The sequence below is a fragment of the Peromyscus eremicus genome, chromosome 3 (genome assembly GCF_949786415.1).
Source record: "Peromyscus eremicus chromosome 3, PerEre_H2_v1, whole genome shotgun sequence".
NCBI classification, from domain to species: domain Eukaryota; kingdom Metazoa; phylum Chordata; class Mammalia; order Rodentia; family Cricetidae; genus Peromyscus; species Peromyscus eremicus.
The window spans coordinates 54184563-54212243 of NC_081418.1; the positions used below are offsets into that span (position 1 = coordinate 54184563).

At 39.9% G+C, this 27681-nt stretch overlaps 1 protein-coding gene across 3 annotated transcripts in view; it reads right to left on the reverse strand.

Annotated features, from left to right (window-relative positions):
• The window catches only part of Tpk1 (thiamin pyrophosphokinase 1), a 321220-nt gene that overhangs the window by 183589 nt on the left and 109950 nt on the right, over positions 1-27681 (reverse strand). For all 3 annotated transcript variants that reach the window (XM_059257666.1, XM_059257664.1, XM_059257665.1), the window contains one exon: positions 5781-5853. In XM_059257666.1, coding sequence (XP_059113649.1) covers positions 5781-5853 — 73 coding nt within the window. The remainder of the gene's footprint in view (positions 1-5780; positions 5854-27681) is intronic.

Sequence of the window (27681 nt, forward strand, 5' to 3'; positions counted from 1 at the left end):
TTACAAAAACTAAATGTATGCTGTTAAGATCCAAGATTATTACTTATTTGACACACATACATATACCTATCCACCCATTCTACTCTCCATTTCCCCACTTTAACATCTGTGATTAATACCCTTATTCTTAAACTGAAATTAATATTCAAAGCATTACTTAATTAATCTCAGTAAGCCACTTAGGAAAAAAATAAAATATTCTATTCACTTGTCAATTAGAAGCCAGTTTCTAAGGATTTTCACAGAAAAAAAATTATATGTAAACCCAAATCCCATTTTTAACCTGTAACAGACACACACTGAGGTAGGTGATTGTAATGCAAGGTAACATAAGGAGCCATTTCCTGCTCCTCTAGGCCACTGAATATCCATAAAAAGGAACACTGGTTTAAAAAAGTTTTGATCTTTCTTTGATCTTTGTTGAAAGCAGGATTTAAAACTTGGTAAATGGCTTTAGCAATTTTGTATGATAATAAGATTTAACCAGGAAACATTAGTTTAATAAAAGTCATTCCTAAAAATTCATGCAGTTTGCTCACATTTATTGTGTTTCCCTATGCAGAAGAGTTCACAACACAATGAAAAGTGGAAAAACAAGGGCCCGGGCGACCTAGTTCTATTTTTGCACCCAGCTGGTGGCCTCACGCCATTTACACACAGCAGATGACTGTGGTCCACAGCACAGCCTTTCCTACTCTCACTCAGCTTTACACTGGGGGTGGAATACACTTCCTTGGTCCTGTCTTTGCCTCTGCAACTGCAGTTCTACAGGGTCTTTAGGTAGCATGTTCCAATCATGCAATATTCTTTTTTTAATTAAATTGTTTCTCATTTATTTTGCAGCCCGGCCACATTTTCCCCTCCCTCCTTTCCTCACTTTCTCTCCCAGCTACCTCCCCTCTGCCACCCTTCCTTCCACTCCTCCTCTGTTTCTGTTCAGAAAGGGCCAGGCCTCCCACGGGTGTCAACAAAGCATGGCACATCCAGTTGAGGTAGGACTAAGCTCCTCCCCTTGTATTAAGGCTGGGCAAGGCATCCCAGTATGAGCCAATCATGCAATATTCTTTCCAGGACAATAAAATTAGAGACCAGATTTCAAGTCCCATGCTTGAATAATGACTTACGTAATTTTACTAATCTGTCTAGAGGATGGCCTGGTGCTTTTCAGAACTTTCCAAAATGCCCAAACTCTTGTTACAACATAAAGAACATATATTTGATCACCAATGTCCTCACTAACTTTCTATTATCAATCACCCCAATTCTTCAATAATCTATGCTAGCTTAATCCTATTTCAGTAACTGAATAATTTATCAGACACTTTAAGTGCTGGTCCTTTTCATCTTGGCGCAGCCCTTGCACCCTGTCCCCTGCTGTCCCTGAACTGAGGAGTGGAGGAGGGCACATGATGGAACTGTGAAGCATCACACAGCAGACTCATAGCATGGCTGGTGATGCCGTGAGAAACCCATTGCAGAGATGCTAACTAAGTGGCCCCTGCACGAACAGCCAAGGAGGTGCTGCTGAGAAGCAGCTGCAGCAACTCCTTCCAAGTCTCCACAGAATTCTCTCACCAAAAGCATGAGAATTAATTAACCTTCAGGTTGTCACACACAAGGAATCAGTTTTTTAAACTTTTGATTGATTCTTTGTAGATTTTACATACATCATGCATCCTGATCCCATTCATCTCCCTGCCCCCGCTCACTTCTGCTTCTGCCCTTGCAACCTCCCCCTGCAAAACAAAATTTAAAAGTAAAACCAACCAAACAAACAAACAAATAAAAACAAATAACAAAAATCTTGGTGTGGAAGCTATAGTGTGGCCCAGTGAGTCATACAGTATACCCTTTAGTCCATACATCTTTACTTGTACATTTCATTGAGGTGAATCCTCTGGCTTCTGCTACATACTGAGCCCTCACTGGGGCTCCTCTTGGATATCCTACTATTGCCTTGTGTCATGGAAATCCTGTAGTTTTGGATCTGCAGGTCTGGCCCCTTCACATGCTCCAGCAGCTCATAGATGAAGTGGATGTTGGGGTGGGCTACCTTGTAGCCCTGGTTCTGGGCATGGGTGGTAGCTGGGTTGGTCAGCCTGCCAGGTTTCCCTCACCCTCACCAGCAGGGTGAGCTCTCCAGCACTGCCCAGGTTAGCTCTCACAATGCAGCAGGCAGCAACGTGTGGGGACCAGTTCTCCTGCTCTCAGGCCCTTGGGTCTAGCTCTCACTCACACCACCAGGGCCAGCTCAACTGTTTTGTCCAGTCAAGGTGCAGGGCCTGCTATCCAGAGTGCTGCACTGGTGAGGGGTCTCTTCCATTCTCATGCCCCTGTGGCCAGCTCTCCTGCCTGTTACAGGTGGCAAGGGATGGGCATATTTCCCTTACCCTTGCCACCCTATGGCGTATGAGGGAGAGGGCAGGGCAGCTCTCCTGATCTCATGTCCACAGGCCCAGCTCACCTGCACCCCTGCTAATGGAGTTAGCTCTAGTGTTGCCCAGGAGAGGTGCAGGGCCCTCTCTCCCATGTGCTGCAGCTGGTAAGGGGCAGGACCAGCTCTCTCACTCTCGTGGCCTCAGAGCCAGCTCTCACAAGGAATCATTTTACTGAGGTCATCAAACTCTCTGTAATTACCACATTTACAACATCTTTTTACCTCTGATCCCAAATACCACTATTTATAGAAAAACCCTATTATTCTATAACATCTTCAGGAATTAGCTAAATGCTGTAACTAGCACTTCAACCACCCAAGTATCAAGTAAGCATGTTTTAAATCCCCTTTTCTGTAGCTAGTGAAGATCTACAGACCATTCCAGGAATGGGGAAGTGTAGTTTCTACCAAAGTTCCCAGGAAGCTGAAATGTATGTGCTCAGGGTGGAAGGGAAATTACAAAGCCTGAGACTGATGATTTCTGCCCTGAGTCAAAGAAGCTCAGAACTGCCCAGAAAGCAAAAGAAGAAGAAGAAGAAGAAGAAGAAGAAGAAGAAGAAGAAGAAGAAGAAGAAGAGGAGGAGGAGGAGGAGGAGGAGGAGGAGGAGGAGGAGGAGGAGGAAGAGGAGGAAGAGGAGGAGGAGAAAGAAAAAGAGAAAGAAAAAGAAAGCAAACAACAACAACAAAAATTTAAAAATAAACAAACAATGAGCATTATTAAGAGACATTGCTCATAGAATAAAAAACGGTGACGCAAGCTGGAAAAACTGAGACAAACAGAGAAAAAAAAAACCAAAACACAGATTTTATAGTTGTATGAAAAAAAGGTGAAATACAGAGTAAATACAGGCTTGTATGCTTTTTGTAAAGTTCAACTTCATATGGGTCAATACTGGCTCTGTGAGTACTCTATGACTGCAGCAGTATTTCAGCACTCTAAAGTTTATCTTTATTTTCTTCACTAGAACCCAAGTAGTAGCTCACTGAAACCTCAGACCAGCCTGGGGGCCAGATGGATGTGCAAGTGAAGATAATGTCCTTTCACTTGTGACAGAGTTTAAAGGCTGTTGAAGTTGGCGATAATGGCTTATAGAAATTGTGTGTAATGTTGCATTAACTTGTAATTATCATCATTATTAAACTCACAGCCAAACACTCAGGGTGCACTCTATGGGGCACAGTAACTGCATGAAGGGCATCACCTGTGCCCTCTAGGAGCATGCCTGGTAACTTCAAAAGCAGAGATTTAACACTCAGGACACAGGGGAAAATTGGACTGTACTATGCAGCTTAGAACTATGCAGCTTAGAAATGAGGAAAAATGGCTAAACATAACTTTTGAAACTAAGTCTTAAAAAAATAGGAGACTTTTAAAGTTTGAAAACAAGCAAACAAGAAATACAAGAGAAATCCAAGTGTTAACTAGAAAATTCCCTTTATTGCTGAACTCTGATTTAACATCCAGAAGTTATCTAAGAAGCTCATTTCCTCATCCTGGACAGTAATGATCAGACTGACATTTCTAGTTTTGGCAAACTGTCAGCATTAAGAGACAGGTAGTTAAGTCAGATGACTGTCTCTTCAGCTTGTTTTTAAGTATGCTGGCCCTTGCCTCTCCCTCTGTTTGCTCTGCTCCTGAAAATATGATTAATGCTCGTGCATTAGCACAACTCTGCATTGTAAGCAAGGCCAGAGCTCCTTCCCAGCGAGGTTGCGGTATGGAGTTAATGAGAAGTGGGGCTGTGGGGGAATGAACAGGAACATGCCAATGCTGAAGTAATGGAGTGTGAATATCAAACACTGACTCGGGAACGGTCTTCATTTGTGGAAGGAAGGTCTGATCAGCTGGTGGGCAGATGGGACTCACACAAATCTGCTTTCTAGCCAATCCCAGAATTTGCATTCACAACAGTCTTGTTCACTTATGCCATTTCTAACTTCCTTTCTCTTTCTTCCCTTTTCCTTGTCTTCCTTTTGCCTCTCTTTCTAAAACATTTTTTATTATATTTTGAGAAATTTATACAGGAGTACTTGTTTTACATAATGTCCTCCCCATACTCTCCCTTACTTCAGGTCTCTCTTGCCCTGTTCCATCATTCTTCTTTAAATATGGGTACACACACACACACACACACACACACACACACACATACACACACGGGGGGGGGGGGTACTATCAGGGGTCTTGTCCTAAGAGAAGACTGATTCCACTCTTTAAAATTTTATTTTATTTTATTTATTTTTAATTTATAGATATATTCATCCAAGTGTGTGTGTGTGTGTGTGTGTGTGTGTGTGTGTGTGTGTGTGTGTGCGCGAGGGCATCATGGGCATCACAGATTGTTGTGAGCTGCCGAGTGAGTGCTGGGCATTAAACTGGGTCCCCTGGAAGAGCAGACAGTGCTCTTAACTACTGAACCATTTCTCCACCCCCCCACCTCTTTTAGTAGCCATTACTTGTCTGTTGCTATTCATCTAATGTTTCCTGTGCATTAAAAAATTATCCCATCTTTCCTCCAGCCTTAAAAGGAATTTACTTTATGATCACAGCCATGGCAGTTTCTTTAAAAGAAAATACGCATTATTTGACTGCATCTGTTTAGAATACTGAGACTATAGCTAGAATTACTAATGCTACAACTTTTCCTTTCAAATCTCTTCATTGAATTCTAAAACTTGTGGATCCTTTAATCAGTAACTACCGTAATTCATTAGTGTGTGATTCCATCACCCCACTTAGATCTTTTATATGGTTTTTAAGTGTCAAGGATCTGAGGAAAATTTGCACAACAGTGAAGAAGAGTTGATATTATTAACCTCATAGTAGTTTTATTCAGAACAAAAAAACTAAATAGTGTAGAAAAATTCTAGGAGTACACAATTATACACATTTATAAAAACTCATTTCTAAAGATATTTTAGTAAAGTTTACATTGAGAGAAAATAGATACAGTTTAAGTATATTAATTGGGAATTAGTTAAGTAAAATATAAATATAACCCATTTGTTAAATAAAATTAAAATATTTGTGAAAACATATAACAACCAATGAGGGTATAAACAGCAATAAGTTATTAAACATGACTTGGTAAACTATAACCATATTGAATACATATGAAACATGCATGGTTAAAGTGTTGATGAATGCATATTTGATGGTGATAGAATTTCTAATACTATGTTTCTATCTGTCATTTTAAAGTCTCTATTTTAACACATAGTAAGATTTCTACAGTAGAAAGTATGAAAATAAGCAACCATGAGTTTTTCAATCTATACCCACCGTCCAAGACGGTCAGACAGAGCAATGGCATGTGTGAGTATAAAAGTGGGTGTGCTTTACCTTTTCGGTGTAGAACTCTCTGACTTCAGGCCTAATAGAATCAAAGTCCCCACTGATGAATTCAGGCAAAAAGCTGAAAGAAACAGTTCCATGTAAGTCAACTAGACTGAGCCATTCATTTATGAACTTTAAAACTACAGTTGTAAGGGCTAGAGAAAAAATTAGGACACTCGAAACAAGAGGACTGTTTTCAGAGTAAATAGGATGTGTTCAGAGTAAATGTGCTAGGACATCCTCCTATCACACACTCCAGGCTTCAGTGGAGTGCAGACCAACAACAAATAGCTCCAAGTTCAACTCAAACCATCAGCATTCATTGTTTCAAACAAATAGATACTGAGGAAGGCAACTGGTTAACCAAAAACAAACAAACGAAAACCCCCCCAAAAAACCTCAACTAAAATGTTCTAACACAAACACTCTCCCCATTTCCCTATTAACTTCTCACTGTATATAGATCTTAACATCACTTAATTCTCACACAAACTTTCAATGGATTTGAACAGAGTGAACATGTGACCAAGTTAGTTCAAACGCATTTTCCAAACAATGACATATTTCTAAAAATAAGAGTCTTCCGGAGAGGCTTAAAACACTCATATGAAGACCCAGGGTTGGTTTGTTGTTGTTGTTTCCATCCATGGCTCAGCAGATAAAAGTGCTTGTCATCATGCCTGAGGATCTGATTTCCATCTCAGGACAGATGTGGTGGAAGGGGAGAACGGCCATGGTGTGTTTGCCCTTCCCCCAAACTAATCAACTACTCAATCAATGTACCTTATAAAAGAACCCCAGGTTTTATACAGGAAGAGACTCTCAAATGTGGAATTTCTTGTGATATTGAAAATTACTTTAATACACTTTCCTATTTTGTTCAGCTCATTTTAAAAAATCTATTTAACTCTAATCTTTATAAGTCATCATTTATTTTGCATAAAGTACTTACATGGCTTGAGAATTTCTCTGCCCCACTTAATACCTCTAACTATGGAGGGAAAGATGACCCTGGATTTTCCGGTGCTCTAGCAGAGAATGAGACAGGAGTCTCCCATAGCTGAGGAATGCACAGTAAAGAAAAATGCATATTTTCAGATCCTATTAAAATACTATTCATAGAACAGGATAACTAGATCAGTACGCATTTGTTTAATTAGTTATCTGATTCAAAGAAATAACAACACCTTTGTAACATTGGTTTACCTCTATAGGTATTGCATGTGGGGGAGCCCCAGAACTGGGAGATCATTCTAGGTCATAATAGCAAAGACCTCAGCAGTCTTCTTCTGGCTCTGAAGAGATTCTACTCAGAAACCAAAGCATTAGGGGCAGGTCCACATAATCCTCAAGGAGACCTTTCCCAGGGGCAAGGGACACAGCTGCCATCTTTCACTTAATTGGTAGAGAAATAAAACCACATTTTATTTTCTTTACCCACAGTGTGCCAAGTACGAGCAGTAGGCAACTGACCTGGCTTTCAGTACATGGGCTGAGGTTTAAAACCAGAACAATCATATAATAAGAAATACAACTCACAACACCTTATGTGTGCATTCAAGATAAAACTAATAAAGATGGAATGATAAAATAACCTTGTCTCTTATACTATTTTGTAGCTCTTAATTCAACTAGAAACCTAAGAAAATTATTTCTTAGGTCAAGCCTAACCTGACTGAGATGGTTTGTGCCAATTTACCCTGAAGTTACACAACTTCCTCTGACTACATAGTAAGAGGAAGGTGTATGACAATGTAGTTCACATAGTGCAGTGCATGGTGGGACATGCCTGGAGCTCAGTACTGGGAGACTGAGGTAGGAAGACTGGGAGTAAAATGGGTTATAAAAGGAGATTCTATCACAAAAAAACAACAGCCGAGGCCATGGCTCAATGGGAGGGCACTTGCCCAGCATGCTGGAGGCCCTGGGTTCAATTCTCAGTATCAATAAACAAATAAAAAGCAATAACCTGCACCACATAAATAATGTGGGTGGATGAGAATCAATTGCTTGCTGTTCATTACTCACTCATGATCTATTCACTGCATGACTGGGTACTTAGGCTGCTTCAAGATGAGATAGAAAGGAAACAGACTTGGGTTTTAATTGGTTCCAACAGTCTTCCTATAATCTTTCTTTCTCTCTACTTCCTTGGTCATTGTGTACATTATTTCACTTTTTTCTTTACTTGTTTTCTGGTTAAATAAATTTATATACTTTCAAAGTTTCTTTCAAAACCTTCAACTGGACACTCTTTTGCCGTATATAAGTGAATACTTTTTTAGAACACAGAGGATTAGATCTGGAAAGGGTAAAAGGGATCATTTCTCTAGCTTCGTCCATTATCTCTACAGAGCTGTGATCAAACCAAGTGAATATATGAGCAGTGCCCAGCCCACTTCACTGTGCACAAAAGCCACTTCAGCTGAGGGCTCCCATCTGTATCATTGGTTCAAGCAAACTTCCTAATGAGACTCACTTTGTATTACTCTCCAACTTGTAGTCCCTTAGATATCTAGAAACAATTTGGCAGTTTCCAAATAGTGTATTGATTTTGATAATAAATAAAAATGAAAAATAAAGGTTGATACGCCCAGGCTGATGAGCATCTGTCCCGTAGGATAGATCATCTTTAAAAGAGAATTAGATTTCCTTTTATCTAACACAAAAAATAATCTAAGAAAGCAATCATCTGAATTCATTTGTATTTTACGCAAACTATTAATGGGAAACAAAATTATATAGATAAATGACAACTGACTTTAGCTACCTTTTAATATATTTTTCTCCATGTAACATAAATGACACATTCCTATTAAATAAATATGGTTATTTCTAAGAAGACTAATGCCAAAAATAACCTGGCATTCATGCTTAGATGACTAAGATTATTATAAGTTTCCACCATAAAACACAATTTATGGAACTTCCTGAATTGTATTTTTTATGTTGTAATTAAAAGTCCATTGCACATGTTATCCAGTGCCTGTTACCATGGCACCTGGGCACTCTGAAGGCATTCCCAGGGATGACACTTCATAGATGTAGAGGAGTTATGTTATGACATAAATGACAGTTCACACAAGAAGATTATTTTAGGCTGACTACACTTATCTGCTGACTGCAGGGACAGAGATTTGCATAGCCCCTGACCCCATCTGTCTACTCTGGAAATGGATCCAAATAACATACTTGTTATTTTCAGTCTACAGCAGGTGACTTATTATTAAAAGATGTCCAAAATTTCTCACCCAACAGAACTACAACTCATCACACATCACTTATCAGTGACAAAGAGTCCAAAAAGAGCTGAGATAATTGATGGGTTAATGGCCCATCACATGTAATCACCAAGGAGGCTGATACTTGTAGGAAACATAAAACATGAAGAAATGCAATCTTTCAAAATCCCTTTCCCAGTAATTATGTGGGTAGCTATCCCTCCAGAAAGTCCCCTCTGCTTTCTGCCTCCGAGGAAAATGCTACTCCTCCTTTAAAACTCAAATAGCATGGAATCTCTCACAGGTAACAATTCTCTGTGTCTTTTACCTTCTGGTAGAGGACAAGTCTTTGAAGCAGGAGTAACTAACTAACCTTGGTGTTCTTCAAAGCAGCAAGCACATGGATGCTGATAATGGCACAATAAGGTGAAGATGAGGAGAAGAAAACAGTGCGGGGTGGGGGGGGGAGGACAGAAGCATAAGAAAAAGAAAGGATGAAAGAGAGAAAAGAGAAAACAGGAAAAATAAGGTACAGGTTCCTTTCTTCAGCCTCTGAGATGGAAATTTGCTCACTGTTCATATCTGGATGGACATGTGGCCATCATGCTGAATGACTTTGCAATGTAGCCTATTCCATTGGCAACAGGCCACTTGGGTAAGAGACCACAGAGCACTACAGGCATGGTTCCAGTATCTATAATAGATAGATATCTCAGCTCAGGCTCTAAATGCTCATGGCTGGTTAAAATGCGGGGAATTATCTTTTATTTTTGGCCTATACTCTCCACTTTTCCCACCTGACAGATCAGGAAGGCCAGGTTATTGACAAGGGAGATGACCCACCTTCCGGAGCTGCTTCTGGGCAGAGTAGATGCCAGGGAGCCTTAATTTACTTGGGTTGGCTGCTGCATGGTCAAAGGAATATAAGCAGAGGAGGCAGAGCACTTTGCAGAGAGAAGGGAGTGGCTCCTCCCAGAGGATGAAGGCTAGACTGACATTTGGAAAGAGAGATCTTCAGTGCTGGACACAGGTGTAGATGGCACCAGAAGTGTTGGGGCCCCTGAGACAATACCCTGGGGCTTACTGACCTGTAATCTTTGTTTTGATCTTCTTCAGTGGTTTCCTGTCAGACAGATATGGCAGGACTTCTCTCCCCCATACAGGCTATTGGGTAGCACTGGGTTTCCCCTCCAGATGGGGAGGACACTGTCATAAGAGTTGGGGTCTGTCTATCTCTACTTCCTCAGAGCAAGGCTTTTAGACACATATTGCCAGGCTTGGCATTCTACATGGATGATGGGGATAAAACTCATGTCCTAATGCTTGCATAGCAAGCACTTTACCCCTCTAGATTATATATTATTCATAAATTATATTTAATAGTAAACATACAAGTAACTTCTAAATATTTTATAGTGTGGACACAACATAAACCTTGAAGACAAGATGCTTCCCTCCGTAGTTGTGAAACAGGCTGTCTATCCATAGCCCAAACTGACCCTGAACTCAGTTTCCTACCTCAGACTCCTCACTGCTGGAATTATATCTGACACTCAGTTAAAAACATGCATTTTAGAAGAGCTTCGTGATGGAATTACATTATAATTCAAAACATGAATCAGCACCCAAATGTTATAAAAGAGATCAATTATTCTTTGAAATGGTATTTAACACTGACTTTATAATCATGTATTTAATCAAAAAATTTCTTACTCAGTATGATGTCTGCTAAGACACTATTACACCAAGCATTGTGTGTGCTGTCAGAGTGGCTTTCTGCCTTCCCAGGGCTGCCAGGTGATTATTAAATGGGTCATGTGAGGTGTTGCTGCTGACCATGACATGTGAGAATGGATTTTCTAGGCATGAAGGAAAAAGCAGCGTCTGCTGACAGCTTTGCTAGGATTCCAGTGGTAGGTAGTATCTGGGGATGAGATCATGTTTACTCAAGATAATCAGTCTTTTTACTGTGAGATTCTCCCAGCTGGAGCAAAGAATGATGACACAGAAGGCAGGAAAGATAATTCAACAGAAAACCTTAGGCAAAGAATTCTGGAAGAAAGGCAATTTTTAAATTTACTATCAGTTCTGCTTAAAATGCATCATCTTTTTTTGCTGTACAAATAGTGAAAGAAAGAAGAAGGAAAGACGAGAAGCAGCCACAGGCATGAAATCTGTAGTGTACACTACAGACCTGGACACCAAAGATAGTGTGTACACTGAATTATATGTTATACATAAGCTAATAAGCAATGTATTTAGGTGAATTCTTATATATTACACACAATTGAGCAACCTTTCTCTGAAGGCATAGACTGTGTTTCCAGTATTCAATGTGCTTCTAAAAACAGTTTATAGCTTGTACTACTTACGCACACAGACTGCAGTAATTTTAGTCTTTCAACATTCCTACTAGATGCTGTTTGTAGCAGACTCATTATCTTTGGCTCAGATGTGAATGAACTCTATTCAAAAATTAAGGTAAGAGCTAGAGTCAGTTGCCAATTATTTACGATGTATAATTATTTATCTATACACAAAGTGAAGTAGTATAAGGAAAAACATACCAATAAGCCAGTACTAGCTATTTATATTAGATAGATTTTATACAATGCATCCTACAGGCTGTTAAATTGCCTTTAAAATAATCCTTCTTTACATTTTCCACAAAAGAAATACACAATCTTAGCTTGGAACAGCTAAAACAATACTCACCATATCAAGTCTCATAGTTTAGATTCTACCATGCTACCTTGGACTAAGGCACTTCAGACAGGTGGATTCTAAGGTTACAGAACAAGTCAGTGTGCAATTTCAGCTGAAAATTTTAAATGCAGATTTAAAAGTGAGGAGAGATCAGACCTCAAACACGTTTTGCTTAGAGGACGCTTACTTCAACTTATCAGATATTTACTAAGTATATATTGTATGTGACAGGGTCTGAATACAATAGTTACTACAGTCACAAAGGCGTGAAGTTTAATAGTGAACACATCTGACGCAGAGTCAGGCTTGGAATAACTTGTTAGTGAAAAGGTAAGAGATTTGTGAGAACTGACTCTACACAAAAAGTTAAATAAGTGAGGTTCTGGCAAGAAAATCTGGGTGCAAATAAACATATATGAGCCATTTGCTGGCAATGAAGACTACAAAAATATAAAGACAAAAGGAGGAATTAGAAAACATGAAATGAAGGACACATGGCAGACACCATGAAGACAACATCTTGATTGCTGAGACCATACACAGTGGTCATATTCTAAATGTTGATGTCCCTTCAAAATTCCTGTGTCAAAACCTAATCCTCAGTGTGCTGGCATTAAACAGTGGGGTCAGGGTGTATAGAGGTGATTAGGTCATCAGGGTAAGGCCCCATGAATGGATTAATGGACCTTACCAGAGAAGCACAGAAGTTGTCTGTTTCTTTCACGGTATAAGGACACACCCAGAAGGCAGTCTATGTACAAGAGGAGAAGATCTCTCAACACATGAGGAATCTTCTGGAGTCCTGGCCTGAACTTCTCCATATGGGGGAGTATGAGGATTCAAATAGTGTTGTTTAGAAGCTATCTGGTTGATGACATTTATTATAAATATCCAAGAATGGACTAAGGTACTGATTCTTTAGGTCAGTCACCCATATTCACATATCACAATCTCTAAGGGAGGAGAGGCTTTGTGGCCTCTTCTACACCCAGAGTGGAGCTTTGCATACTTCACACACTGGAAGTTCTGTGCGAGTAAATAGCCTCCCATTAACATTAGGTCACTTTTCCCTTTTTACTCTGCCCAAAGCACTTACTTTCCTAACGAAGCTAAAAAGTGTGAGGAGAGAATGATAGCAGCTGATGGAATGGAAAGTAAAGTATGGGGTTATTTTCTTAGCAGGAAGTAGTGTTGGAAATGGTGCAGGGTGGTATGGTACCAGAATGTACCATGTGATGAGAAAAGTCGAGAGAGGCCAATACAGTACAAAGAAGGTTCCATCTCTTATTTATGAACATGAAAGAGCCAGAAGCATACATAGAGGTTAATGCCAATTCTTCACCTTAACAAATAGAAAAGACTGGCTCACGGACAGTGAATTACTTTGTGTAATTTATTTGCTTTATGCTTCCCTCTGTGATTCAGCTGAGACATAATACACAGAATTCAATAAGTACAGCCAGTGATAAATGCCATTAGGGTCACTAATAGGCTGTTTACTCCTCCCAAGTTTTCTGGAACAAAGTGCAGCAATCTGCCCAGCTCCAATGTCTGCTAGCAGAATTTTACATTTTGACTCTGCCTTTTCCCTCCACAGCTGTCTTTAAGGAAAGGACTAGGAAACAAATCATATACTATCGATATATGTATTGATATATATATCGATATACATATACTATCCTACAAGACAAGTGTCTTGGCAGTACAAGCTGCAAGAAGCTTCTGTCCCTGCCAGCTTCTGGCTTTATCCCACTGCTCCATCCCTTTATATGGACAATGAACCATGGTCCTAAAGGACAGATGCTGAATGTGGACAGAGCTCTACAGCACTGCACAAACAGCCATGTTAGAGGAGTCCCAAGGAAGGAAGTCAGATGATAAGGGCTTAGGCACAGACCTACAAAACACTATGGTCATTGAGTGATAACTATTACTGATGGAATTTAAAGGGAGTCTTTGGAAGACACTTAAAAGAAACACAAAGGACAAACGGTGAGTATTCTTGTTCAAACAATATCTGACACAAAACTAAATTCAAACAGGAAAACAAAATAAATAAGAGATATGATACCAATGCCATGGAATTTAAGTATTCAACCTATATACATACGTTGGTCAATCTAATCAACTCCCCTATGTTACTTTATCCATTCAAAACAGATAATATAGTTGGCTACTCACTATTTCTTAATTCTCTTTTATTCCTTAAAAGACTCCTGGTTCTGGGTTCTATTTCACTGCTTATTCCTACTGTCTCCTAATTCTCTCAGAGTTTGAACATGCACTGCCCCAGCTTGGTCGCTGGCTTCTTCCCCTTCTTTCTGCACTTACTGTTTATTCAACCAAGTTCTGCTGCCTTATATGTCATGCATTCAAGGCTCAATCTTATACCTCACCTCAGCTCACAATCAAGTATCCAGCAACCTGGTCACTGTTACCCCATCTTGTAGCAGAGTTCTGCCCCAAATCCAATCTACTCCCCTTTCAGCCTCACCAATGTCACCCAATGAAAATTCATTGTTTCCCAGTTGTTCAGTTCAAAATCATTATAGTCATTTTCGACTTTTTCTTTTTTTCTTTTCATAACTGATTGTTCCACCAATTCTATAGGCTCCTCTACAAAATCTGTCCCCTCATTGGCTCTTATAATGCGTTCCATGGTACAACCTTGATAGGACAGCGGGGTGCAGTTCTACTGCCCCAAATCCTCTGGTATCATCCCTTCTGACTCACAAGGAATCAGTAATATTCCCTCTCCAGGCCCCCACAGGTACCACCCTTCTTATCCTAATGAGTTCCCACTTTTCTATCTGATAGAAATTCCTGGCAAAGTTATCCATTATTTCTCCCTCCCTAACACACCCAATTATAATGTGACTTCACACATTTTTCTTCAAAAGATGCCATGCCAGCCTAATTCTGAACCATGCAAATGAGTATTTATCTTGTAGTCCTGCGAACAGAATGCAGCAGCAGCAATGGCATGAGAGGTATGAACTGCAAAAGCCTCACATGGAAGTGAGGGCTTCCCTTTACCCCTAGACCTCTCTCTCTAGCCCTGAGAACAACTTGGGCAAGCTTCCTGGAGGTTCAAGTATGAGAAGGAAGAGTTGCAGCTTAACTAACTCTCACCAAAGTGTGATATAATAAGCAATACATATTTTACTTTTTGTCTCAATATTCTGACAGAAGGGACCCTAAGACCCTGGGAATCTCTGGCTAATATAGCTAATATAATTTTACTGATGAGATGACAAGTGACTGGGGTCCCTAAGGTCAGCCTCATGTTGGAAGATGGTCACCACCAAAGAGACATGAACATGATTAGGTTTACTACTCCCAGCCAGCTCAAAGGCAGGGTGCAGAGCAGTAGACTGAGTTAATCAGCAATAGTCAGTGGTCTTATCCAGAGCTGGACAATACAATACTGAACTGCCAGGTAAGATGTGACCCTGGTGTAATAGTGGCATGACTGTTAATAAAGTGACCAACTAGTGTTTTGACTGAATTTGAGGTCTGTTCTACAGGAGAGATTCTATGCCTGGTTGTGGCTGGAGAGCTTCTCTCCAGGTCCCACCAAGCCCCCGCAGTCCTGCAGCCCACTTATAAAATAAACACACAGATGCTTATATTATTTAAACTGTTTGGCCTAATGGCTCAGGCTTCTAGCTAGCTGTTCTTATATCTTAAATTAACCCATTTCAATTAATCTATAAGTTGCCACGTAGCTCGTGGCTTACCAGTATCTTAACATCTTCTCATGGCGGCAGCTGGCAGCTTCTCTCCGCCCCAGCCTTCCACTTCCCAGATCTCTCCTCTCTCTTTGTCCCACCTATACTTCCTGTCTGGCTACTGGCCAATCAGAATTTTATTTATCAATCAATCATCCACAGCACCTGGTATTGAAAACATGGTTTTAAAAAAAAAATGGCTAGGGAACTCATAAGCCCTAGGGGAGAAATGCTTGAAGTTTTTTTTGTTTGTTTGTTTGTTTGGTTTTTGTTTTTTTTTTTGTTTTTGTTTTTTGTTTTTTCTTTGAGACAGAGTTTCTCTGTGCAGACCTGACTGTTCTGGAACTCACTCAGACCAGGGTGGCCTGGAACTCAGAGATCTGCCTGCTTCTGCTTCCCAAGTGCTGTGATTAAGCATGTGCCACCACTGCCTGGTTGGTTATTTTTCTAAATGCCCTTGTTGTCAAAGGCTTTCTAAATATGTTTATAATCATATATTTCTGCTGCTACCAATCCTGGTCAAGAAGCTTACTGCTGAAGTGGGTAGTGGGTAATGTATTACTATTCAAAATGCTGTGATTAAGCAACTGTGTGCTCACCCAGAGATGGTATAGTTCTATCAACTTCTGCTCCCTGCAAGGATCAGGGAACATTGCAGAAAAGGGGACATGAAAAATGTAAGAGCCAGGAGATGGGGGAGGAGTGCCGTGAAAAGTTGTATTATGGATGTGACATGGCTGTTGCAAACTTGAGCTCACAGAAGCAGTGGTTACCTACATAACACAGGCACATGATCAAGCCAGTTAGAAATTCCATCATGGAGAGGGAAGGGGCTCCTGAAGGCCTGTGCCTAGGAGAGGATCTTTTGGCCGCTGATGGCTTCTGGGGAGGTGAGGAGTCACTTTTCTTAAGAAGTATGGCCACTGATACATTACCCATGTCCCAGGGGATGAACCCATGACCATAGGCATTTGGTCAGCACTAACTGGACTTTGTAGGTTAAAAACATAAATAAGAAAGTATAAAAGGAGAATAGGAAGTTAGGAGAGAAACAGGATGGGGGAGTGTCTTAGAAGAAGCTAAAGAAAGAATGAGAGGTAGGAATGATCAAGGTACACTGTATACAAGTATGAAATTTTCAAAGAATAAAGGGAAATTTTAAAACAATTAAAGAAATAAAAGCATTTACTTTACCTTAGCAAGAATTCACCAAACAATATATATATATACATAGATAGATAGATAGATAGATAGATAGATAGATAGATAGATAGAGACAGAGATACAGATAGAGATACAGATATATATGTTGGTAAGCTTCTTCTGAGGATGTTTGCCTCTTAATGAAAGCACAGGGGAGAATCAGTCTCATAGAATAATATCTATGCATTTCAGCTTTCTGGAAGTTTCCATATACTATTGAGAAGAAAAGAGTTCCTTCAATAGTTAGTGATCAGGTCCTAACTATTTTTATAGCCACATACCCCTCTGCTTGTTAGTCATTACTCCCTACCCATAACCTACATATTTATACTTCATGTCTAAGTACAATTACCACAAACTTCCACAGAATAAAAAAGATAAGGTTTGCTAAGTTAAAAATAATAAAGAGGAGGATATATGTTCTGGAGAGAAAATTGTCAAACTGAATTTAAATTATTTTTAACTCATAATTTGGCCCATGATTTAGACCCAAAAAATTATTCCAACTTCCAGAAGCTCAGTTATATTTAAAAATCCTATCAGGTTTTATTCATCAAGGTTTTATTTATAGAACACTATGAATTATATACATTTCTGATATGCATAAAATGAGCTAATGTTAATGTCAAAACTGTATATATAACATGGTATGTGTATATATAATATTAACCAGGTATTATATAAAAGAACGTGTGCATAAAAATTTTTGACACATAAGCATTTATATGTCATATATTCAATAATGTAGAAATATAACTCTTAATTAAAAAAATCTTCATAAAAGAAATAATGGTGGTTATTTATACAAATGTGATTTCAGGCTTTATTATTTAAATGTTTTCCTGTATTTTTATGTAATCCTCAAGTTCATTATAATAAATTTTTACTATTTCCATAAAGGGCAGAGGTAAATGGGATGGAGAAGGACAAGTCTCAAAAAAAGAAAAGAAGCACAAAGACAAGCCAGGTTGTCACACCTGGATTCCAGCTCTTCTCCTTCAAAGCTGAGGCAGGAAGCCGAGCCCATGTTGAAGCCCTGCCTGTGCTGTACAGTGAGGATAGTCCAGCCAGGGAAAGTGAGGAGACCTGTCTCAAAATCAAGAAAAACGCTGGAACTGTAGCTCAGGGCTTAACTGCAAGTATCTCAATGAACCTTGAGAAATCTTAACAAAGCTGAATTCTAAGGAATACAGGTATGCTCTCTATAAACCAACTTACCTTTGTATTCTTTTTCTTAATGAGCGTATTAAAATTAATAAACATAGTTTCATCTGTCACCAGATAAACGAGAACAGTCCAGTTAACTCTTTGATCATGTGACTTGGCTTGGTTACTGTTGTCGTTTGTTTTTTGGCTCTTTTTTGGGGGGGAGGGGTCTGCTACCCAGCTCCCAAATAAATAACACACAGAGGCTTATTATTACTTATAAATGCCTGGCCTTAGCTTGTTTTGTTTCTTGCCAACTTTTCTTATCTTAAATTATCCTATCTACCTTTTGCCTCTGGGCTTTTCCCGTTTTCTTACTTCTATAAATCTTACTCTTATTCCATGGCTTGCTGGGTGGATGGCCCCTGGGGTCATCCTCCTTCTCTGGCTACTTCTTTTTACTCCTCCTGAATTTTTCCTTCTATTAATACTCTCTGCCTGCCAGCCATGCCTCTCTCTCTCTCCTGCCTTGCTACTGGCCGTTCAGTTTTTTATGAGACCAGTCAGGTGTTTTAGACAGGCAAAGTAACACAGGTTCACAGAGATAAACAAATGCAACATAAATGAAAGTAACACACCTTCAAATAATATTCTACAACAGGTTACATTTGCTACTCCTTGCTAACTTGACTCCTTCCTAAGCAAAGCATCATGGGATTAGTATAATGGACCTCCACTCCACTTCCCAGCAAAGGAGGAAAGCTTTGGAGTGCTAATGTCACAAGAAGAACTCTCCCAGAAAGCCTGATTACTGCTAACAGGAATCATCAGACCACTGTATTATGCAAGAATGTTCTCTTCAATGACAGATAAAATGCTAAGATGACAGAAACTGTAGTTGTTTTTCTTGTTCCTAACGGAGGGAACTGCTCTCCAGTCACTAATAACCAACTAATGTACAGCCAAGCAGGAGGAAATTGAATACACACCAGAGGCCACAGTGATAAATAAGTGGAATTCACATGAAGTAAAAGAATGATGCTCGCACAAAGAAAACTGCACTCGAGCTGCCAAGCTCAGCTGCCAGCTTAGTTACTACGCCAGAAGTCAGAAATGGCTACCCACCCCTTTCTGTTCTTTCTGTCTGTAAGGCTGATTCTTTTTAAGGAAAATTTTTAAATCTATAGAATTTTCATCTTTAAAGATTTTTTTAGAAATTTGTCACTGTATCATTAGAGCAAAGCTCTGCCTTATATTCATGAAATATTTTTACACACAAAAATAGAAAATAGGGCCAGGCATTTAATTACAGCACTTGGGAGGCAGAAGCAGGTGTATGTCTGTGAGTTTAAGGCCAGCCTAGTCTATGGAGTGAGTTCCAGGATAGCCAGGGCGACACAGAGAAACCCTGTCTTGAAAAATAAAAAGAAAGGAAGGAAGGAAGGAAGGAAGGAAGGAAGGAAGGAAGGAAGCAAGGAAGGAAGAAAGGGAAGAGGGAGGGAAGGAGGGAGGGAGGGAGGGAGGGGGGAAAGGAAAAAGGAAGAAAATAGGAGCTAGAGAGATTGCTCAGTGGTTGAGAGCACTTGATTCTCTCTCAGAAGACCTGGGTTCTGTTCCTAGCACCCACATGGTATAGCTCACAACCATCTGTAGCTCCATGAGATCTGATAACCTCTTCTGGCCTCTGAGAACACCAGACATACACACAATGCACACACATATTTTCAGGCAAAACATCCATACTCATAAAAACATTATAAAAAAAAGGATGGGAAACCTTTTTATTCTCTTAATTCCCGCAAGATCGAGGCTGAATAAAAGATACTGTTATCATTCATAATACATGAACTTGTCTTAGTATTATTTCATTAAGAGAAAAAGTCCCAGAGGAGGTTATGTATCAGGTGATCAAGTGAGTAAAACTATGAAGAATTTTAGTTAAAGAAACATGCAAAATAACAATACAGCTGCTTTTCTAATTAACAATACACTTGTAAAATTAGGGGAAAATTACACATCTACTATACTTTTAAAATAATTCCATGAGAATTGCATACAACATGTTTGCATCATACATTCCTACTTCCCCCAGTTCTTCCTAGGTCCACCCCCTCTTCCCATCCAACCTCGTGTCCTCCTCTGCCCACCCATCAAGGCCATTTGTCCTGTCCAAATATTCTTTTCAAACTGTGAAGGTTTTCTCAGAAGGCAGGAGTTATTTTTATAACTTATGTGCACGGTAGGTGACCACTTCATTCCCTTTCATTCAAACAGAAGACTGTCCTCCAGTGCTGAAGAAAGCTTTCCTTTACCCCAGCTTCCCACCATTTGTTGTCATTTGCTTTCGTGACCACAGCCATTCTGACTGGGGTGAGACAGAACTTGAAAGCAATTTGAATTTGCATTTCCTTCATGGCTAAGGCTGTTCAATAACTTTTAAAATATTTATTGTACATTTGTATTTCTTAAGATCTGTCTATTCAATTTGTTACTTGCACAGCACTATGGCAACAGTATGGGGGTGCCTTGTAGAACTGAAAATACAACTACCATATGATGCAGCTACAATCACTCAAGTATATCTCAAGGGACTCAAGGCAAAGACCCACAGAGACAGACCTGCAGATCCATTTTGCACTCAAAACACCCTGTTAACAGACCAGCTTCAATGCCTATCAGCAGATGAAAAGATAAGGAACATACATTGAATTTACACAATGGAATTCTGAGCAGCCATAAAGAAAATGAAAGGATGATATTCCATGAAAGTAGAAGAAAATGGAAATTATTGAGTGCAACAAGCCAGAGGCAGGAAAGCAAATGCATGTTTTCTCTCATATGCAGAACATAAATTTAAAATTATGTGTGTATGTACATGTTTGTGCATCCCAAAAATAGAGTAAGGATCATGACAGGGTAGGAAGGGATCTGAAGAGGTGGGAGATAGAGAGAGAGAGTAGTGGAATATATATAATAACAAAGAAGAAAAGAGACAGTTTGAGAAGGAAGAAAGAAAATCCTCTGAAGGAAGGAGGGCAGTGGATAAGGGAATGAATGCAAACAAGGTATAATGATACATATGTATGAAGATGCCATGGTGAAATCCACAATTTTCTGTATGTATTAGTTACATGTTGCTCTAACAAATACCTGACAAAAGCAACTTCTAGAAGGAAGGGTTTAATTTAACTCAAAGTTCAGTGGTATAGTCCATCATGGCAAGGAAATCATGGTAAGGAAGCCAGAGACTGGTGAACTAAGCAGATTGTACCTGTGGTCAAGAGACAGAGGGCAATTAATGTCCATGTATAGCTCACTTCCTTCTTTTTATTCGGTCTAGGAATCTAGCACATGGGATGGTATTATTTACATTTAACACAGGTCTTTCTACTACATTAACCTAATCTAGATAATTCCTCACAGACAAGCCTAGAGATGTACTTCTATAGTGATTCTACATCCCATCAAGCTGACAGTCAGGATTAATGTCACAGTATGGTAACTTTAAAAGTAGTTTTTAAAAGATGGATCGACATGGAAAGTATAATATTAAGCAAGACAACCTAAAGACAGGGAGGCAGAACCACATGTTCTCTCTCATATTTGGATCCTATCTAATGTACATGTGCATACACATATATGCTTATACACACATGACATGAAGGAGAAAAAGGATTCTGGGAGAGGTTACAAAAGCAGATCAGGAGGGTACCAGGGAATTAGGGATGAAGAGGCAAGAGAATCTACTAAAACACTTTGTTTCAAAATGCCATATGGTATTTAATAACCTAGTATGCTTATTAAAGAATAAAAATTTAAAATTATTCAAATATAAGATATAAAATACAGAAAAAAGATAACAAGCTTTAAAAAAATCCTAAGCAGAGAATTCCATATCACAGTAAGATACTATTAAGTTAGAGAAGTGAATATGGAGGGGGAAATAAGGATAATAAAGGGCATAAACTGTCAAGATTTAGTATTGAGAACCAGAGAGATGTGGATGTACATTTGTGGGAACTCGAGAGACTGGAGAAGATACACACACACCTGCATGCACACACCACCACCACCACCACCACCACCACCACCACCACCACCACCACCGAGTCATTTTGTACTGGCTATCTACTGCTGGGTATGGGGCCTACCATTCAGTGTGGTTCATGTGAATGAAAGCTCTTGAAAGGAAGCTGTCTGTGGAGACTGATTGTAGATTAGTATTTTAGTACTGTGGCTAGATTGGAATGTTGCAGGTCCAGGGGCTAATTACCTTATCTTGGGCTAAGTTCTGGATCTCTGGAACACCCACTCCTTGCCCTCCTCTGTGTCAGAACTAACATCTTGTGACAAGATAAAACCTTTTAGAATCTATTGACTTGGCAGGCAACTGGCTTTTACCAATCCACAAGCTAAGAATGCCACCAGATAGCATCTTAAACCTATAGGAAAGCTTCCCCCATCTCAACATACCCACCTCTCTGATGTACTGCCAATGCGTTTTAAACTTGCTTTGATTCATGACTTTCTCTGTTCTGTATAACTATACAAACTTGTTGAAACTGCTTCCACATTGAAACATAGAATTTGGGGTAACCTAAATCTGTGTTCCTGGGCTATGGTCACTCACAATGGCTCCAGCATAAACTGTCTTTTATTCTCTTTAAGATGAGAGCTATGGTTTTTGTGTCAAGATTTACATACCCACTGAGATTCCATTGGAGAAAACTAATTTTTCCTTTGCAAATGGTTGTCAATTGGAGACAGCTTTTTGGTGAGGGATGGAAGCTCATGCCCACTTTCCCTTTCAGCACTGGGACTCAGTCTGGCTTGAACTTGTGCAGGCACTGTGAATGTTGCCACAGTGTCTGAGTTCATATGTGCATCGGTCCTAGTGTGTATGAAAGGCACTGTTACCTTGGTGTCATCCACCGCTTTGGCTCTTAAATTCCCTCCACCTCCTTTGCTCCATAGCTCCCTGAGCTCTCTGGAGAGGAATTTCATGAAGACATCCCATTTGGGACTGAATGTTCCAAAGTCTCTCGCTCTGCACACTGTCCAGTTGTGGGTCTCTATGTTTTATTTGTCTTTCTTGATGTGCTTAGAAACTTACATGCCGTAGGTATAAAAGGAAGTTATATCACTCTCCCGAAAATAAAACAAAACAACCCCCCCCAAATACTCTGCAATAGTAGAAACAAGGACACAAGCAGATATTCCATCAGAACCTCAGCTCCACTGACCACAAGAAAGGAGAGACAGATGGGATCCAAGCACTGCTCCCAGTGCCAGCTCCCCTAAGTGCAAGGCCTAACTTCCTGTTCTTATAATGCAAGCACAGCTGTGGGCCTGCAATCTAGCTTACTCTAAATCCTACATGTTTTCTATAACTATTCTCCAATTTTCCCATAAAGAGAAATTTGTGGAGATACTGGAAGAAAAAAAATAGCCTCTCATGGAGCCCCTCTCCAGTTGAGAGTTGAGAATTCAGGCACAATTAATGAAATTTACTTTTAGGGTTGACAAGATTCCTTTGATAGAAAGATATTTCAGACAAGAAATTTAAAATAGCAATGCATCATGCTTGGCCTTTCTCCACTCTTAGCTAGAAACCTTCAGTTTCCTATGGATCTCACAAGGAACCCCATTCAGTTACAGACAAGTCTTAATTTCCTTGTGCAATCTTATGACCCATAGCTTCATCTTATCAGATAACAGCACCATACATGGCACTTTTAGAACTACCCTGTCACTGCACTTATCAGAAAGAGGGAAAAGACAAAAAGAATTCTCAGCATCCTTTTACGTTGTGAGTTGAGACATCAAACTGTTGAATATAGCCACTGCTAAGACACACATGAGGCTTCTTGAAAAGCTTACACCCATGCTCTCAAATGTAAGCTCTGTTTTTCTGCTTAAATCTATGCTAAGAATCTTTTTAGTTTTTAGTTTTTAAGGTTATAATATATCATTTCCCTTCCCTTTTCTTCCTCCAAACCCTCCTACATATTCCTCCTGCTCTTTCAAATTCATAGCCTTTTTCAAGAATTTTTACACACATATATGTGTATGTATACAAATATATATTCCTAAATATAACCAGCTCAGTCTGTATAATATTACTTGTATGTATGTTTCTACTGCTGACCCTTTGGTATTGGATAACTCATCTCAATTTCTATCATCTGTTCCTGGCTGCTAAGATTACTTTCAAAGATAAATAAAACAAGGAAACCATCCAGTTAAGTAAAGCAGCATGGACAATTTCAACCTTATGAGCATCACGGTGAAGGATGATTAGGGAAGGGGTTTTTTTTCCTCCTAATTTAGATCTATTGAAATAGGTAGTTATCAGTAAAGATTTCTTGAGAGATATACACTAGAGATGAGTTTTGAAAGAAAAGTTTAAGAAATCGCCATATTGATTTCCAAAGTGGCTGTACAAGCTTGCATTCCTACCAACAGTGGAGGAGAGTTCCCCTTGCTCCACATCCTCTCCAGCATAAGCTGTCTTCAGTGTTTTTGATCTTAGCCATTCTGATGGGTTTAAGGTGGTATCTCAGAGTCATTTTGATTTGCATTTCCCTGATGATTAGGGATGTTGAGCAATTCCTTAAATGTCTTTCAGCCATTTGATCTTCCTCTGTTGAGAATTCTCTGTTTAGCTCTATAGCCCATTTTTTAATTGGACTGTTGGGCATTTTGATGTCTAATATCTTGAGTTCTTTATATATTCTGCATATCAGCCCTCTGTCAGATGCAGGGTTGGTGAAGATCTTTTCCTATTCTGTAGGCTTTTGTTTTGTTGACCGTACCCTTTGCTCTACAAAAGCTTCTCAGTTTCATGAGGTTCCATTGATTAATTGTTTCTCTCAGTGTCAGCCTGGGTGAAGAGAGGAGGGGACTGGATCTGCCTCGACTGACTGAATCTACCAGGTAAGCTAAATCCCCAGGGGAGTCCTTGCCCTGGAGAAGGTGGGAATGGGAGGTGGATTGGGGGGAGGGCAGGGGTGGGGATGGCAGAAGAAGGGGGGACAGGGGAATCCGTGGCTGATATGTAAAATTAATTATAAAATTTATTTTTTATAAATTTATAAAAAATTATAAATTTAATTATAAAATTAAAAAAACCCAGAAAACAAACAAACCAAATAAATAAATAAATACCCTATTAGGAAGCAATTGAAATGTCAACAACAACAAAAACAAAAGAATTTACTTTCATCTACTGGAAAGTTGTCACAAAACTAGAAACTTTACTACCATCTGCCAAAAGCTGTAATGAATGTACAAATCTAAACTTTATATGATAGCAGTGCTGTCCCCTAGGGTGAACATGTACAACTGTATACCAGCAGTTCTGTTTAATAAATAAAGTGTTTGTCATAAAAGTGGGCTGTGATAAATGCTGAAGATGTAGTTTAACAAAGTATGGTTCCAGCCCTGCTACTTCACAGAATCTCACAGCCCAATAAACTCAGAGTTCCATTACAGTTTAGCAAGTGTTGTGCTCAGGGGAGGGTCTCTAACCTGGCTGGTAGGGAATCTGTGTTAACATATTTGCTCATACAGAAATGGCTGTGACTCTACAAAATAAAACAGCAAGTCATAACCATAAAAAAAGAAAAGTTTATATTATATGACAGTTGACAAAAAGAAGAAGAAGAAGAAGAAGAAGAAGAAGAAGAAGAAGAAGAAGAAGAAGAAGAAGAGGAAGAGATGGAGGGCTAAGGCTGAAGGCAGCCAGAGGACACAGAGGGAAAGAAAAGACAGAGTGGTTTGTGCACTATGAGGAGAGGTGGAACTGGAGACACTGTGAGAACCAGCCTGATGAGAGAGACCTGTGCTGCCACTGAGGCCACGTCTGGGTCTGCAGCCCCACTGCAGCCGGGGTCTGTGTTGATGCCAGTGGCTCATGTTACCACCAAAGGCCATGGGGATGTCCGTGGTTTGAGTTGGCTTTTGAGTACCTGTTGATGGCTGAGTGCCATGCTAAGCTGACCCCACCCCTCCCTGGCCAACTTATTCTGGCTCCAATGGTGATGTGGGCTTGGGAGAGCTGGCCCCATCCCTCACCTGGGCAGAGTGGGAGAGCTGGTCCCAGTGGCATGGGCATGGGAGAGCTGGTGGGCTGACAAACTCAGGTACACCCAGGCCTAGATGCAGGGGTTTGAGCTGGTCCACCCTAACATCTACCCCACCGATAAGTTTCTGGAGCATGTGAAGGGGCCAGTCCTGCAGAACCCAAGTTGCAGGATCTCTGTGACTCAGAGCAACAACCGGATATCCTAGAGGAGTCTCTGTGAGGGTCCAGTAGTGATGGTGTAGTAGAAGCCAGATGCCTTGAATGAGACTAATGACCCACTGCAACGAACATTTGTAAGTAAAGCCATTTGGACAAAAGGATACACTGAGACACACCATGACACACCACAGCTTCCATGGTGAGATGTTTTTGTTTTAACTTTTTTGGTGGTGGAGCTACAAGGGTGGATATGGAAGGACTTGGAAATGAGTAGGATTTGGGTGCATGATGTGAAATTCACAAAGAATCAATAAAAATTATGAAAAAATTAGAGATAGGTTTTAGAAATTAAACAGTATTCTGTTAAAAAAAATAACACCCCTACATGCTTTGATTTGCAGAGGCAACACAGGGTTTTTAAGATAACAGCCTGAATGAACAATTAGTATTAAGACAATGTAAGGATTTGATTAATTATTTCTTCAACATTCTAATACTTAACTATCCTGTTCCTATGTGGATGTGACAGCACCATACATCATCCCTGATATAAAGAGCCCCACATGACATCCAGCAGAAACTGAACAAATGTGATGTTCTCATGATGCCAAGCCCTATTACAGAATGGGTCAATGTCTCCTTCCCTCGAGTTCACAAAAAACACTACTAATTTCTGTCCACAAGTGCAAATGCAAGTCTACATAAGAGCGTGTAGAACAGTTTGACAGTAAAAGAATTAATCAGCACATAATAATTGTACATATTTATAGAGTATAGACTATGATAATTCAATATACTGATATAATAGGCAATGACTGGGTAATTAACATCTATTTGAAGTTCTGTCTTCCAGCTCTTTTAAGAGTTATAATAAATTGCCACAATCTGGCCACTGTGGTGTGCCACAGAGCCTTGGAACTTACTCCTGTTACCCTTCCTGTTCCTCCTCTCATGGCATTTGGGAGCCTATTACATATCCACACAATGACTTTATTCCTATGGTTGTAATGTATGTTTTTCCTTACTTAAGAAAAAATATTTATTTTCATTTTATAGGTATGTGGAGGACCAGCCCCCACACTTATTTACCCCAGGTAACTCTTGAGGAATGAGGGATAAGAGACATAGTTAGAAATAGAGAGGGATAGAAACAGAGAGAAAACACAAGATAGACTTGGGTGGGCCTGGATCCTTATCCACTGGCCCAGAATTTTATTCCAAAGGTCTATTTATAACAACGCCAAGGGGTGGAGCAAAAGACCTCTCCCTTGCTAGTTAGACCCTTACAAACATCTGGTACTCAGGCCCGTGGTCCAATCAACCTCTTATGCAGTCCTGCTGGGTACAGTCACTAGTGGGCTCCAACATAGGAATAGGTGTATTGCTTACATGTGTGTATGTGAACCACATAACCGCAGTGCCTGTGAGGGCAGAAGATGATGATGGATCCTTTGGAACTGTAGTTACAAGCAGGTGTGAGATGCTATGTGCGTGCTGGGAACTAAACTTTGATCCTCTGGAAGCACAGTCAGTGCTGGGAACTGCTGAGCCATCTCTCCAGCCCCACCCCTGCTGAGATTCGTCAGCATTTTCTTGACTTTGCTTGTTACTAAGATAAAACTGAAGTTTGTAAGGTTAGCAGCTCAAAGAAACCC